Source organism: Electrophorus electricus, chromosome 14 (assembly GCF_041902795.1).
Source record: "Electrophorus electricus isolate QZ-2024a chromosome 14, ASM4190279v1, whole genome shotgun sequence".
Classification (NCBI taxonomy): Eukaryota; Metazoa; Chordata; class Actinopteri; order Gymnotiformes; family Gymnotidae; genus Electrophorus; species Electrophorus electricus.
In genome coordinates this window covers 9,637,501-9,654,616 of record NC_137510.1, presented here as the reverse complement: position 1 = coordinate 9,654,616, position 17,116 = coordinate 9,637,501, and the positions used below count along the sequence as shown (strand labels likewise).

Here is a 17,116-nt window from a genome sequence, read left to right as displayed (position 1 = left end):
GTGCATGCACAGGGAATAGATTTTCACTATGACCTCTGATGAACCTCTAGTTCATTGGGGCACACACACACACACACACACACACACACACACACACACACACACACACACACACACACACACAGAGGCACACATGCAGCCATGCAGACATACTCAAGAAAACAATGACCTTCTGTGACAACTGTACTGAAATATTGAACTGTACTGAAATATTGAACTGTACTGTAAATATTAAATGGTACTTCATTTTTGCTTCCATCAGCTGCAGTGACATTGTAAGAGGATTCTAGGGAGCCCTTCTACAAGTTGAGACCATTCTCCTTTAGTAGAGTTTTTGTTAAATCTCTGATGATGGTTCATGTCAAGTCTGTCCAGAAATGTTATCTTGATGCATATTTCTGCAGGCTTTTTTTGCTTTAAATTTGTGGCATTTTAGTGTGATTGGATAAACAGGTTGAACATGTGCTATGCTGTTTACCAGAGAGTCAGCACCAGCCTGGGCACTCAGCTCTGCTTTTATCTGCCAAAATATTTGACTGTTCTGTTCTTTCATTTAAACTATCAATAATGATGTACTATTATTAAGTTAGGCCTAAAAATATAAAAGATTAATTTGCATGCAGAATTGATTAAAGCCTTTTCCTGTCCAATAATATTTCCAAGAAATTACAAAACAAAAGCAACCACAAACCAATAAACAAACAGCTAAATCTAGCCTTGGTGTTCAGTCCATGTGAAGGTAAATTTCCATAGCTGAGGGCAGAGATGTGAGTGAATTTGAGCCTTGCATGAATTATTCATGAGTTTTATAACAGCTATTTTATCATCGGCCCATTTAGACCCATGGGACACAGACCCTGCCCACCCAGGGGACTCCCACAGACAAAGCAGGGAAAGTGGGCTGGCACAGAGGAATAGCCCCTCTGCAATTCACCCCTGAGAGCACCACAAGCCCTCAATACTGCTGTGCTCTCAGCAATAGCCAGTTAATTACAGCATAATACTTCACCTCTTCCTTCCTTCTAAATGATGTGCAGCAGCAATGTGTAATACAGGTCAGGTCAGAGACACTGGCAACCTTCAGACTGCATTATTAGCGTTGTCTGCCTGGATGAACAGAGCAGAAACAACCCAAGCTCCAGAGCTTAACCAAAATGGGCCAACATGTGTTGCGTTTTAGGTAGTCCAGAAGTCATGAAAGTGGCAACTCGCATGCAGATGCTGAACTCTGGGTGCAGAGAGCTCAGAAGCATGGTTGTGAGCCTCCATTGTCAAATGCATGTGTGTGGTTTCTGCTGCCTAATGTGTGTGTGTGTGTGTGTGTGTGTGTGGTTGTAAAATAAAAGAAGTTTTGAAACTACCACAAGCTTTATTTTATTTTTTGGAAACATTTTGTCTATTAAGCGATGGACAAAAAAATTATTTTTTCCTGTAGTTTAATCTGTAATGCTTGTCGAAGATCAGTATTACTGCTGAACATGTGCACTGGCTTAGTCAAAAGTGATAGGCTGCAAGTTGCCTTAGATGAATCTCAGGTCTTGTGGTGTAATAACTGATCAATGCACATGTGGGGAAAGCACACTCTAAAAAGCCATTCTGATGTACCCTTTTTGAGCAGCCACGCCCAGGAAATGAGGAAACGGGATGGAGGAAGGAAGTGAAACTAAACAAATGCTATGCACAGTCTGTGCTGTAACCCTGAAGTCACAGAGCTATTGAGAACATGTCTCCATTGCTCTGCTTCACACATGCATGCCCACATCTACTCTATCTATACTTACTCAGCTCAAAGGTTTAAAAGACGCACTTAAGAGCATTGGCATTAATAGTATTAGTTTTGATAGCTTCATGCTTTTGACAGCTGTTTTGTTGTTTTTTGTAAGGCCAGGACACTTTAAGGTGTTAGAGTTATGTCTGATCTGTAGCGTTATTCCTTCACAGTCATCCTGAAACATGAGCTTTCGCTATGTTTCATGTGGCCTGTAATATTGTGCGGCAGCTTTTGGACTGTTGGAAATGGCCAGCGCAGCATCGGTGTTGCCTTTGATTTCCACACTGTGCTATAAGCCATGCAACACTAATCAACTGAACTACCACAGGGGGTGCTGTCTGGTCTCATAGGAGGATGCTGTCTGGTCTCCTAAGAGGCGCTGTCTGCACTTATAGGGCATCCTGTCTTCTCACTGGGAATGCTCTCTGCTCTCATAGTAGGTGCTGTCTTCTCTCAACGATGTGCTACCTGATGTAATGGTGGTGTGCTATCTGATCTTATAGGGGGCACATTCGGATCTCTTAGAGGGTGTGTTTGATCCCATAGGGGGCGATGTCTGGTCTGAAGCCAAGTCATGTAGCCATTCAACATCATACATTAATGAGTGCACATTTATGTGTTTGTAGTGACGAGATGCACATGGTCCATTTCACAGCCTAACAAATTTCCTAGACTACCAGAATATTTCTCTTTCTCTCTCTCTCTCTCTCTCTCTCTCTCTCTCTCTCTCTCTCTCCATACACACAGACTGACCTTTCATTCTGTTACCATGGTAACAGTCTCTACTGTACTTGATGGAGGAACAGGAAGCCCCATTTAGAGTAACATAGACTGTGCTGTGTAACCAATCAGAGCCATAGAATCATTTATATTGGTCCAGGTCAGAGAGAGGCATGCTCCTCAAAAAAGGGATTAGTCTTCATGGAAGAACCCATAAAACTTTCAGCTTGAGGAAAAGATTAATAAAAGCTTCTGTTTCAATACAAAGGTCTCTGGATAGCTCACTTTTTCTAATACTGGACTCGTACACTGGTGGCTGATGCTATATCAAAATACAGGAAATATGTACATAACCATTTTTCTTCAACTGCTTTATTCATAGTACAACTGTCATCATTGTGTTCATGACTGTCATAAGACTGATCACATGGCTATCCATAGTTTCAGAAAAGGAAGTGAAGTGCACACATTCATGCTGACCAGGCCATGGCCTTTGACTGTGACTCTTTAATTTTTCTTGGATAAACAGAATTTCTAAAGATTAAAAAGATACCTATGAACATTTCAAGATGATTTGTAAATTAAAATAGGCAAATGTGTCCTAAGTGAAGGGCTCTTGTTTCAGACAATCCATGGTTATCATGTTTGGGTAATTGAGCTGGCTGGGCTTATGAGTTTTGGATTGTATTCTGAATGTTGTAAAAAGCTTTTTGTCATTACTGATAGCATTAGAGAGTGGGGTGGATATAGATAGTTTGGGATATGTTGGTTAGAAGTGTTGGACATCCTGTCTGCTTCTAGAACACCGGAGCTGTCACTCCCAGTCCTGGTGAACTCATGCTGTGCACATTTGGCTGTTCTCCTTCCTTTACGATTACTTCATGACATGAACAAAGGAAAAGTGTAAAGTTCATAGACTGGACTCAGCCTTATACATAGAGCTAGTAAGATGTAGGGAGAAAGGCACATGGGATGCACCATCCCAGCAAAGCTGAAGATGAAAGCTAGCTAGCACTGCCTGATGGTGCATTGTTAACAGGCTACCATTAACCCTAGGTGCCTGAGCTATTCTTCTCTGTTAGTTAATGGACATTTTTACACAAGACCCTGAACTTTGTGCTTGAAGAGCATTCCAGTATGCATCTGCTGATTAAGCCAATTGACCGTGTAGTCGTCCACCTTCTTCCTCACCCGATGCATGTCCTCCTGTGACCTTTTCCTTTTGCCTTCATGTTTGTGGTCTCCATGTGCTTTTGAAAATGTAGTAAAATACTGTACTTTTTATGAGATATAGCATACTCAAAGGCATCTATGAGTCTTTTTATGAGATATAGCATACCCAAAGGCATCTATGAGTCTTTTTATGAGATATAGCATACCCAAAAGGCATCTATGAGTCTTTTTATGAGATATAGCATACCCAAAGGCATCTATGAGTCTTTTTATGAGATATAGCATACCCAAAGGCATCTATGAGTCTTTTTATGAGATATAGCATACTCAAAGGCATCTATGAGTCTTTTTATGAGATATAGCATACCCAAAGGCATCTATGAGTCTTTTTATGAGATATAGCATACCCAAAGGCATCTATGAGTCTTTTTATGAGATATAGCATACCCAAAAGGCATCTATGAGTCTTTTTATGAGATATAGCATACCCAAAGGCATCTATGAGTCTTTTTATGAGATATAGCATACCCAAAAGGCATCTATGAGTCTTTTTATGAGATATAGCATACCCAAAGGCATCTATGAGTCTTTTTATGAGATATAGCATACCCAAAGGCATCTATGAGTCTTTTTATGAGATATAGCATACCCAATGGCATCTATGAGTCTTTTTATGAGATATAGCATACCCAAAGGCATCTATGAGTCTTTTTATGAGATATAGCATACCCAATGGCATCTATGAGTCTTTTTGTGAGATATAGCAGATTCAAGGGCATTTATGAGTCTTTTTAACATTGTGGAATAACTGTGTTTTAACAAAATGATGGGCTCAGACAAAATGTATCATGCTCCTGTGGCATTAAAGTTCAGCTTTTTAAACATTGTCTTACAGTTTTTAGTGCAACCTGGGCCTATTTTACAAGATAACTACTGTTAACCACTTTCTAAAGTTGTATTTTCCGTCTGTCAGTGAAATGACATTGCTAACTGTCCAACATGTGCATTACTGGCACTTTTTTGTACTCAGTGTTTTCAGTGTCTTCGATTAGCTGCCGAAGGCCGCATGTTTAATGCCCTGTTTAGCATCAGCTGGTGCCAGTAACAAGCTGTCTGGCATGTGCTGGTTACATTATCTTCCAGCCTTAAAACTCTCTACACAGCGTTTCCTTACCTTGCAACCATTACAGAAAATCACATCGATGCATTCTGCAGCTGTCAGTTAAAGTGGGGCTTTACGAAACACTTCCTCTTCTGCAAAGAACAGTGTCAGTGTGCCAAACAAGTCTCCTGACATCCAGTGAATCATTGGGCCATGACTAATCCATTCCCACTGCTCTCTCTCGCTCCCTTTCTCTCTCTGATTAAACAAAATACCTTTACAGGCTGATACTCTATCCACTGCAATGGGACGGCTCTAAAGGTGGCTTGTGTGGGTGTAGTTCTGGGCCTGTGCTCATGTAATGTTCTGTTCGGTTGATCTCTACCTGTCCTGAACTGTAACACAGTACTGTTTCTCCTCTCCCTGCAACTTCTGGCCTGGCAGTACAGTCTGTTTCCTAAGCGAAAAAACACCTCCTCTCCATAGCTCTACGTAGGTCTGCACTCTCTCACCATGGAGTTGTATGAAGCACTGCTGTTACAAACTCTCACGTATTCTGCAAGGATCTGTTTTTGTGATTGGCTTTCAGAGGCCAGTCTTACATATTACGTTAAATGTAATGTAACATACAGTTTCATATAAGGGCTGGGATTGTTGCTGATAATAATAGAGCCTGCTCCTCTGGAGAGTTTACCAGGCTGTTGTTGTTAATTGATGTCAATGAACTAATAAGCACAGAGGTTGAATGTTTACCTAACAAGATTTGTCCTTTACTGTAGATCAGAGCGAATTTGATTAGACAGTATTGTTCACATTGGCTCCCACGTATCCAGTATCAGCGGTTGCCATGGAACCACAGTGCAGCCAGGAATACACAAGCAGACTGCAGAACCTCGTTGGGGTGTCATGATGAGATTCTCCATGTCTCTGGATCCTGTCGGGAACCTTCCGCCTGTTGTTTTTCTCATAGTTCCTCTTAGCTAAAGCCCCATACATGCATTGCACATTAGTTGTCTGTCTTCCTAGGCTGCATGAACACTCGCAGGAAGCCTTGGGATCCAAACGAGCCAGTATGGGACTGGTATTTCCTCCTCTTAAATCAAATAACGGTCAAACTGTACAAGAAGCCTAGACTTGCCACCTTGCACACACAGGTGTGTGCATATGCATTCAATCAGTCAAACGCACCCTGATCAGAGGAACCGTGAGTTGTTTTCGAGCCTGTGACGGCTGAGCGTGTGGAGATTAGCGGTGATCCGGCAGTAGGAGGGGTGAGGGCCGTGCACGCGTGCCTGTTCTCCCCCAGGGGAGAGTGGAGGGCTGTGCATCCATGTAGGGCCTCCTCTCAGGCCAGCAGGCTCTTGCAGATCTGTGAATGGAGCAGTGTGGAGTAGAGATACACTGGGTCATCAGCGTAATATTAAAAAAGATAAAATAGCATGAAACGTTAAGAGTAAATTATTTCCTTTTTAAAGTTATTAAAATTTAAAATCACTGGAGTTGTGTGCAGGCACTGTCACGTTTGTTGACATAGTATATTAGCTGGATAAGCAGAATTGTGATTGGTAGCAATGGCGAACGCATAAAGTGGGATACCAGTAAATACAGAAAAGCTTTTTCTTCGTTAAATGAGACATCTTATCCATTTTTGCCTTCATCCCTCCCAGTCGTATTTCTAAAATTACATTTTGGAGTTTGACAGTGATGAATAATTTTTTCAGGTAATCCAGTCAAAGGTACCTTCTCATATTTACTTTATTCACTTCACTTCAGTGTAACTCGATGGGTTGCATACAAATATTAAGTATATCAGGGAGAAAGAAAACAAAGAAAAATATTGAGAAAACATGAGAAAAGCTAAAAAAAGAAAAGGGAAAAAACTGCGAAGGTCCTTAAAATATAAGTAAATACAACAGAGTGAATTAGACTTGGTCTATAAGTGATACTGTTGTATACTGTGGAAATTAATATCTCCAATAGAGAGTGAAAAGTGCTTGTACAGAAGAAGGCTGTCAGCGTGTCAGCTTGGTGATATGTTTGGTGTCACAGCACGGCCCCTCCTTCTGACTCCCCTCCATGTCAAAGTGATGTCCTGTTGGTGTGTGTGTGTGTGTGTGTGTGTGTGTACGTACGTGTACGTGTACCTGGCCATGCCTATGCCTATTCTTGTTAGTTGATTATGTGCTACACATGTTTGGAATGTTTCATAGAATGCTCTACCTGATCTTCACCAAATTTAAATTGAATTTAAGTTAAATTACCTAATGGATGCAAGAAAAGGGTCATGTGACTGAAACATAGAAGCACCCACAAAGAGTAGTTCCTAGCTGAATTTGTAACACTATAATATTGTTTATTGCTTCAATTTTGCAGACAATATTCATTTGTATAAATTTACATTATCACCCAAGTCTAGAGTGAACCACAGTGCAGTAGTGGACATTAAATAGAATGGAAATCATAAGAAAGGGCAGAGTATGCCAAGAACCGTGGCATTATTTCAACTTCCTGTTTCCGAGGGATTTTGATCTGGTTTTTAACATACAAAAGAAATTTAGTTTTGTTTTTCACCCAAAGGATAAGCTTTAAATATAACACACTACAATCTTTGCTGTGTCTTAAAGAATTGCTTGATGCTGTCCTTCAAGCAGTCATGATCATAAACAACATTTAGCTATGATGAGTACATGTGAAAAACTCTTCAGTAAGAGAGTCTGCACCCCCTCATTGTGAACAGCATGATTTAAGTTAGGCTATCACCTACAACCCTTAAGTGTAGACCAAAGGCCCATTAAATATGAAACATGGCTGTTGTCACTCTTTCAGTGTATCTGGCTAATTGTCTCTTTTTCTTTCCTCCCCTCTATTTCATTCTGTGTGTCGTCTGTTTTCCTCTTGGGGTGTATCAGCCTGGCAAGCCTGCTTCCTTCTGATACCCAGCCACTGTGGGATGCTCTGGGATTCTGAGGAGTGTCTGCAAGATGCACTCCTCTGATAACACAAGGAAACCAAACATGTGTCTTATCTTTGCATATGTGTGACCCAAAGCCTTTTCCTCTAAAGTCTGTGATGTCTAGTGAGAGCTGTGAGGCCTACCCAGTGGCTTTGAGTGTGTGTGTGTGTGTGTGTGTGTGTGTGTGTGTGTGTGTGTGTGCGTGCGTGTGTGTGTGAGTGTGTGTGTGTGTGTGTGTGTGTGTGTGTGTGTCACTATGTGTGTGTCATTATGTGTGAGTCAATTCTGAGAGATGACAGATTAGTAAGTTTGAGTGTAACTGTTGATTTTATGTAATAATTTAACATGTAACCTCAAAAACCAAGTTTTAATTCTTGTTTGATGATGCATTTCCCTAAACAAATCTTCAGAGCACTCCTGTAGTGACCACAGTTACAGACAGTTTCCCTCAGTTGCCAGACCCCAAAAAGAAACAGCACTTCCTCTGAAACTCCATGTTGCTCAAGATAGACATAGATGTCCATCTCAGAATGTATTAGCCTAAAGAGTCAGTCTTTGGGGACCTGGATGGAGTTTTGTTGTAAAGGTTAGCAGTATATGGCTTTTAAAGCTTTCTATGAGAGAGCAGAGGGTCAAAGCTATAACAGTATACGCATTAAGATCATTATCAGGAGACCACTAGACTGCACACACCTGGCCCATAGATTAAAATTTCTGAATGATAATCTCTCACTTGACAGCACCACAGAATCCACCTTTTTGATTGCAGTGTCCTTTTGAAACATCCTCAAGCTATTATTGATCTGTTTATTTGATGTGACCCTTAACTTACTTATTAATAAATCAAGTGAAATGAGTAGGATGAACTGAAACATTTTTGCATGCACTGGTAATCACAATCAAACAGACATAGATATTAATATTTTAGATCATGTGTAAGATATTGTGAAGATGAAACAGTTTGACTAAAAAATCACTTATGGAAATGAGGCTCTTAAACACTTCATGTCTAAATAAAATCATGCTGTTGATGTCACAGATGAATGGCAGTAGGTATACTTATTTTTATGTAGCATTTTTTGCATAGCTCGTGTTTCATATATTTTCCACTATAGAAGACATTTACAATGTCAGTTTATTTATGACTGCATATCTAACCAGTATTTGATATTTATAATATCTAGTTACTTTGACTGCCTCTTTGTTAGTGATACTTGTTTGCTGAAAAGGTGGTTAATACTTTAGTGTGCAACATGCATTCATCTCTCTTCTGATATCAGGGGTCATTTTTGGACAGAGCTATAGGATGTGCAAAGCAAATGTTCACTACTGATATTTTTAGGCTAATTAATATGTCATTCATTAGGCTTATAACTGCAATGTTGGTAGGGCTAATTTGCATGTATTGTAATGAAACAATAGGGATGGCAGTGAAGGAAGTATTCTCGGCATCGCATAGGTTAGATTTGTGTGTGTGTGTGTGTGTGTGTGTGTGTGTGTGTGTGTGTGTGTGTGTGTGTGAGTGTGTGTGTGTGTGTGTGTGTGTGTGGTCCTGGATGTTTTGAGATATCATTGTATTTGAAAATGGAGATGTGATAGTGTACATTTTATGGTAGGAGGGATGAGGGCTGATGAAATTATTTGTATTAATTCCAGTAAATTGTAAACCAGACCTAAACTTCCTTTTACTCCATATACCGAAACCTAAACAGTTCAGGTTTTCTGTGTAAACCATGACACACATTTACAGTAAGAGTTATAGAGTCTTTAGTCTAAATTTGATGATGGTTAATAGTTCTTTTGTGGTTTCTAGTATGGCAAAAGACATCTAAACGTAACTATTATTTTTGATTTCACCCCAACTTCAGTCTAGACACAGGAAAAACTCCAGAGTTCCTTTGCAGGCATTTATGACATTCATCTGTCTTAAGGTTTACTTGTGGTTGCATCTACAATTTTGGTTAAGAAGCAAAAAGAATATATATAGTACTGTTTTTTTAATGAATCATATACATATTGACTCTAGCAGTACAAACTAGGAATTTAGTTTGATGCTATTTCCTACTTCACCTGAGTTGGTTAGTACTATAGCTGAGTTGGTTACTACTGCATCTATGTTGTTTACCACTGCATTTAAATTGGTTACGACTGCATCTGCATATGGAGATGTGAAAGCAAACATTTTACAATGACTATCGCTGGTATCTGTTCACAGTTCCTTTGCTTGAAGAACATCAGGACATTTTTGTGTGCTTGCTTGGAGGTCTTCGGAATGAGGAAGAGTGACTTGTTCGAACCCTTTGACCTGTTCGATGTAAGGGATTTTGGCAAGGTAAGACACCATTTTGCTCTCCTTTAAGCTTGTTTGAAGACAGGGTCCTGTAGGCACAAGCTGGTTCGAGAGATCCAGTGACCTGCTGAGTTTATCCTTCGTAATCTAACACGCGTGAATTAGCCAATCAAGAACTTCAGGAATGTCTGGTTATTAATGGTTGCAGGTCCTCTCAGCAGGGTAGATGTTGGTAGGTAGGCATGGAGGTCTTTTATCTAGGCCTTTGCTTACTCACAGTCATAAGAACTGTAGCTGTTTTCCTTTCTCTGGTGGTACAGCCTGTTCTCTTTTGAAGAGAAACATACAGTGTCTGTGTGTTGTGTCAGCATTATGCACTTGGAAAAAAATCCTGGCTCACTGGGGTGTGTGTGTGCTGTCAGCCTTGAATGCTTGAAATAAGGGTAGAATAGTCCAGGAGTTTCCACTTGTTAAATAAACCAAAGTCTGTGAGCTGGCTGTATTTTTAATAGTCTTTAAACAGCCAGCTGCTTCATTAATTCTGTGAGGTGATGCAGCTTTATGTGTGTAGTCTGCTGTGCTGGGTGTCTCAGCCCAACCCTGCTATTCCTGGTGCTCACACTGCTGTGGCTTTAATTAAGGATCAGGGCAAGACAGCAGGGGGGCAGGCCTTCCCCCCTGAGAAGGTGGAGCAGCTCTGCCAGGATGTGTGGCTCGTCCCTGGCTTTGATGCTCCTGTGCTGGTTATTTGCATCCTGAGATAAGAGGATTCACCTGTGTGATGAATCTAAATTTTTGACTCTTTCTGAAAATGTCTGCGTTATTCTAAAAGACTGTGATGATAGGTGACCTCTATAAGTGTGTTGATGTGAGTGATGAAAATGTTGGTGCATACATGTATCTCTGAAAACCATGTGTGTGTGTGTGTGTGTGTGTGTGTGTGTGAGTGTGTGTGTGTGTGTGTGTGTGTGTGTGAGTGTGTGTGTGTGTGTGTGTGTGTGTGTGTCTGTGTGTGTGTGTGTGTGTGAGTGTGTGTGTGTGAGTGTGTGTGTGTGTGTGTGTGTGTGTGTGAGAGTGTGTTTGTGTGTGTGTGTGTGTGTGTGAGTGTGTGTGTGTGTGTGTGTGTGTGTGAGTGTGTGTGAGTGTGTGAGTGTGTGTGTGTGTGTGTGTGTGTGTGTGTGTGTGTGTGTGTGAGTGTGTGTGTGTGAGTGTGTGTGTGTGTGAGTGTGTGTGTGTGTGAGTGTGTGAGTGTGTGTGTGTGTGTGTGAGTGTGTGTGTGTGTGTGTGTGAGTGTGTGTGTGTGTGTGTGTGTGTGTGTGTGTGTGTGTGTGTGAGTGTGTGTGAGTGTGTGAGTGTGTGTGTGTGTGTGTGTGTGTGTGTGTGAGTGTGTGTGTGTGTGAGTGTGTGTGAGTGTGTGTGTGAGTGTGTGTGTGTGTGTGTGTGAGTGTGTGTGTGTGTGTGTGAGTGTGTGTGTGTGTGTGTGAGTGTGTGTGTGAGTGTGTGTGTGTGTGTGTGTGTGTGTGTGTGAGTGTGTGTGTGTGTGTGTGAGTGTGTGTGTGTGTGTGTGTGTGTGTGTGTGTGTGTGTGTGTGTGAGTGTGTGTGTGTGTGTGTGTGTGTGTGTGTGTGAGTGTGAGTGTGTGAGTGTGTGTGTGTGTGTGTGTGTGTGTGAGTGTGTGTGTGTGTGTGTGAGTGTGTGAGTGTGTGTGTGTGTGAGTGTGTGTGTGAGTGTGTGTGTGAGTGTGTGTGTGTGTGTGTGTGTGTGTGTGTGTGTGTGTGTGTGTGTGTGTGTGTGTGAGTGTGTGTGTGTGTGTGTGTGTGTGTGTGTGTGTGTGAGTGTGTGTGTGTGTGTGTGTGTGTGTGTGTGCGTGTGTGTGCATGTGTGTGTGTGTGTGAGTGTGTGTGTGTGTGTGTGTGTGTGTGTGTGTGTGTGTGTGTGTGAGTATTTTGACAATGGAGCCCCCACTGCTGTGAACACCATGTGTTAAAACACCCCACTAAATATGGGGCAACAGTCCAGAATGGATGTACTGTTAGTTCAGTTATATTGTATCCATTTAAAGTATACATTTTCTGTTTTCCACTCTAATAATTATCAAACTGGAAGCAGTACAGCAATGAGAAAAAGTTTGTGAACCCTTTGCAAATCTAAATTTCTGCATTTCTGGCTGTGCTCTGATCATCACTTATGTCATTACAATAAGTAAAGACCTGTTTAACAAAAAACACACAGACGTTTTGCAGTGCCATATCTGTATCAAACTATTCTTAGCCTGGAACCCAGTGAAATCATCTTTTGCACAGCGGGCATTTTCACTGTGTTCAGGACTTTTGAACATCAGTCTGCCTTTTAGCAAGCAAACTAACTGTGGGTAAGAAAGATGTTAGTGCAGGTCCTTGGTTTATGAATGTGTGGGTCACCATCATTCTGTAGAGTGACACATGGCCCTGTAAGTCTGTTATTTGTAAGGCAGGCAGGATCATCCTGAAGTCACGAGGGTAAGCCCATCTTTAGCTTTTACAGTGCTGACGAGTGAATTGGTCCCAGAGAGAAGCCTGCATGTCTTGATATGCTGCTCTTTCACTGTGTCACTCTGATGTTTTGTACTGCTGTGTAAAATAAGTGCACTATGTCTGCCAACCAGTGAAACCATCATCTGCCCATTTTCGGAGTTTGAAATGCCATCTCAAGTGGTGTAGCAGTTTTCAGTTATTTTGCGTTGAGAGTAACCATTTTTTCAGTTAGTGACTCTTCAGTGAGCATAGATCTGAAAAATTGACCTCACTTCTCCAGTGCATGTGTATTTCTATTTTTTTTTCTTAAAGGATTCTTTGATGTATGTGCCTTCGTGCTTTGCTGGGTCTCTAGATTTGGACAGGCCTGTTTACTTAGAACTGTAGCCCTTATAATTCCCAAACAATAAAACATGCAATGTTTTGACAAAAATCACTTGGTTTTTTCCTCTTTCATGCATGAGAATCTCCTAACAATTAGCATTCCACTTACATCTTTAAGGTGTTCCACATTTTCCTACAAAGTCAAATCAAATAAAAATGTATTTATATAGCGGTTTTTACAACAGATGTCACAAAGCAGGTTTACAGATGTCCAAGCCCCCAGTGATCAAGCCAAGGGCGACAGTGGCAAGGAAAAACTCCCAAGAGCACGAGGAAGAAACCTTGAGTGTAACGTCCTGAGTGCTGCAGGGCACGGAGCAATACGCGCAGGCTCCCTCCATTTTGACAGACATTTATTAACATATAATGCATACGACGAAAGCACTCACACATAACATAAACGGTGAACACAAATACACACCTAACTAGCGCAAGCTACGTGAACGTTAACGACGACGATGATGTAGCACGTGACCAGTGTCACGCGGAGCATTCTGGGACGTTGAGTGTAACGCGAGGTGGCCCGAGTGCCGCAGGGCGCGAGGCAGGGCGCGAGGCAGGGCGCGAGGCAGGGCGCGAGGCAGGGCGCGAGGCAGGGCGCGAGGCAGGGCGCGAGGCAGGGCGCGAGGCAGGGCGCGAGGCAGGGCGCGAGGCAGGGCGCGAGGCAGGGCGCACAGACTCCACCGACTGGCACGAACATTTATTTACATTCAACATGAAACACTAACGGCACTCACAAGAATCACTCACGCCTAATACAAAAAAAAAAAACGATTAACATTAAACACTAAATACAACGAACACTGACTGTTACATCCACACGTTACGTCGACAATAACCAACACCTTGCACTCTTTGCCACGGGTTTATATACATTTAGACAGACGAGGCGCAGGTGTGTGCAGGTGTGGTTACAAACAAACAGCTCTCCCACTGTACTTGGCGGGCCCAACCACGTTACTCGGGGGAGGCGAGCGTTCTGTGATATGGAGAGGAACCAGGACTCAAACGGGGGCACCCCCATCCTTTTCTGGCCGACAACGGTCACCACAATAACAATAATAATTAAGAGAAGAAAACAAATGTAAATGAAAAAAAAAAAAAAAGGAATTAATGTCTAGTCCAACTTTCAGGTGGCGGTAGGAGTAGCCATGGCAGCTGAGATGGGTTGAGGTTCAGTAACATCACAACACCAGGGGTAGGTGTACCTCGGCAGAAAGAGAGACTAGATTATTAGGTATGTCCAGGTACGAAGGTGTGTAAATTAGGAAACTATAATGTGCAATGATGGACTCCAGCAGATGTAGCTATGGCAGCACAGCTAAACGGAAAGAGCCAGAAGGAAACAGGCATGAGGGCTCCCTGGAACATCAACACTCCGCCGCTCTTAGTCAACAAACTTGAGTGACAAGAGAAGTGAAGTGACAGCATCATAACATCCCAGTTTACCAGAACTCAATGCCCATGGACCCCAAACTGATGAATTTTGGTTTTCACAAAGTTTACCGCCTGATTTTTAGATCATTTTGCCAGATGTTTATATGGTATAGTGAAGTACATTTATAAGCATTTCATAAATGTAACTTTTTATTGACAAATACATCCAGTTTCAGCAAAGACTTACTATTAACAGTATTGACCCTTCTTTAAGACTTCTGCAATTCGCCTTGTCATCAATTCACCTTGCTTGGAAAAAGCATTAGTTCATTACCAAGTTGCTCTTTGAGGATGTTTTGATACCAGTCCTTATTCACGGCAGCTATCTTAGGCAAAATTGAGCAAATCCACTCCCTTGGATGAGAAGCAACCCCACACATGAATGGTCTCAGGATGCCTCAGTATACGCATGACACAGGACTCATGGTAGCGCTCACCTTTTTTTCTGGACAAATGATTGTCTGGAGATGTTCCAAACAGTCTGAAGGGGGCTTCATCAGAGAAAATAACTTCACCCCAGTCCTCTGCAGTCCAATCCCTATACTTCACCTCACTGTGCATGCAGATGCACTCACACCTGCCTTCTGCCATTCCTGAGCAAGCTCTGCACTGGTGGTGACCTGATCCTGTAGCTACATCTTCTTTAGGAGATGGTCCTAGTGCTTTCTTGACGTTTTTGGGCACCCTGAAGCCTTCTTCACTGCAGTAGAACCTCTCTCCTTGAAGTTCTTGATGATTTGATAAATGGTTGATTTACAAGCAGCAATGTCATTGCCTGTGAAGCCTTTTTGATGCAATGCACATGACTGCACATGGTTCCTTGGAAGTAACCATGGTTAAAAGAAGGAAACCACCATCCTTTTAAAGCAACCAGTCTGCACTTCTAATCAGCATGACACTGTGATACCAGCTGCCTTGTTAACACTGTCTCTTGAGCTAATGAAAATATCAGTGAAATGATGTTAGCAGGCCATTTTTTGGCAGTGGCTGAAATGCAGTGGCTGGAATACACAAATTTTTGTGATTAAATTAATTTTCATGGCAAGGAATGACTTTGCAATTAATTGCAATTCATTTGATCACTCTGATCTATCTAGAGTTAATGTAAATTGTCACCATAAAAACTGAAGCAGCAAACTTTGTGAAAACCAAAATTTGTGCTAGTTTAAAAACCTTTGGCCGTGACTATAGTTAATACAATTCCTGAATGCACAGATTTTGCATTCTGCATTCTGTACATCCCCCACCGCTCTTGTGTGGATATGTCAAATAAGATAATGTCTACTTGGTTTCTGCCTCAATTGATCACCATTTCAGCCATCAGTTGTTGGAAAGAACACTCTTTTAGAAACCTCATTGTCCCTGACCTCTGCTATGGTTGTGATCATCAGCTGTGTTCATTACCAAGCATTACCAAACATGGTAGGCTTAGAGTCAGGGCTGCTTTTCCAGCAGGAGGCAGCATTTTTTCTTCCTTAAAAGCTGTGTGTCTAATGATAGTTTATCTTGGGTCTAGGGCTGAAATGATTCTTTGAGAACCTCGAGTAAAGACGATAGACAAATATGTCTACTTAAAAGCAGACATCGAGCATAGCCAGAGTCCGAACAATCTGTACCATCATGCTTTGTTTATCACTGCAGAGACAGGACAGATTCACACAGCAGGGCGATCATGCATGACTCGGAAGATCATGCCATGCCACTGCTATTTTACAGAAGGTTCGCTGGCAGCATAGCTAAATGAGATTGTACTTAAATAATTACTTCTCATGTGTGTTGACAGAGACGTCTGTATATTTTTGGATCTATGCAATAGTAAATAGACTGGAGTAGGTTACATTACATACAGTTGAATTTCGAGTGAATTAATGGAATGAGCAAATATATAGGGAATCGCCTTTTATATACTGGGGAAGTAATAGGCTACACAGTGTTCTGAGAAGTCAAGACACTGATTTCAAAAATCTTTCACAACATTGTTGAGGCCCAATGAGTGCACTGCAAAGATTAGGGAAATTAGCAAATAAATAAAAAAATTAATTTACCTTCTTTATATTTTTCATATGTGTATACCAATCACACATGAAAATCAAACATTTGTGTTTGCCCTTCACATCAAAAATCACTTTGGATTGCTACACCAGCTTTGTCAAAAATAACGACAAAGGGATGTTCCATGCATATCTTGAAAAACGTGAAAAATAAAAAGGTATCTTGAAAAATATTATGGATACCTTTTTAAAAAATAATTTGAAATTAATATTTTTTTAATTTACTTATTTCATTTTGCATTTCAGAAAATGTTTTATTTAAAACCCAGAATATGGCACTTAAATACACTAAATTGGACTGAATTTGACAGATACTGTATGCAGTTTAAGCAATAAAATTTCTGTTCTAAAATATAAAGCAATTAGTTGTTAATTTTAAGAGACCTGTTTTACATTCTCTGTTGTATATTTGTTATATATTGTTGTATATTGCTCTTTAATAAAGAAAAAGTATTTTGTTATTGGATTACTTGATTAATCGATGGTGTGTGTGTGTGTGTGTGTGTGTGTGTGTGTGTGTGTGTGTGTGTGTGTGTGTGTGTGTGTGTGTGCGTGTATATGTGCAATCAATAGAATAGTTGATTACTAAAATAATCTATTGCTGCAGCCATACTTGGGCCACTGGATGTGATTTTGCTCAGCCACTGGGTACAAAGGGGCACCCTTCTAAAGAAGTCATGCAGTGTCTTACCAATTCCACAGCTGCCTTGATGTTAACTGACT

The 17,116-nt window shown here is 41.2% G+C and overlaps 1 protein-coding gene across 4 annotated transcripts in view; it reads left to right on the top strand.

Annotated features, from left to right (window-relative positions):
- The window catches only part of vav3a (vav 3 guanine nucleotide exchange factor a), a 76,282-nt gene that overhangs the window by 1,335 nt on the left and 57,831 nt on the right, over positions 1–17,116 (top strand). For all 4 annotated transcript variants that reach the window (XM_027013280.3, XM_027013279.3, XM_027013281.3 and 1 more), the window contains exon 2: positions 9,935–10,051. In XM_027013280.3, coding sequence (XP_026869081.1) covers positions 9,935–10,051 — 117 coding nt within the window. The remainder of the gene's footprint in view (positions 1–9,934; positions 10,052–17,116) is intronic.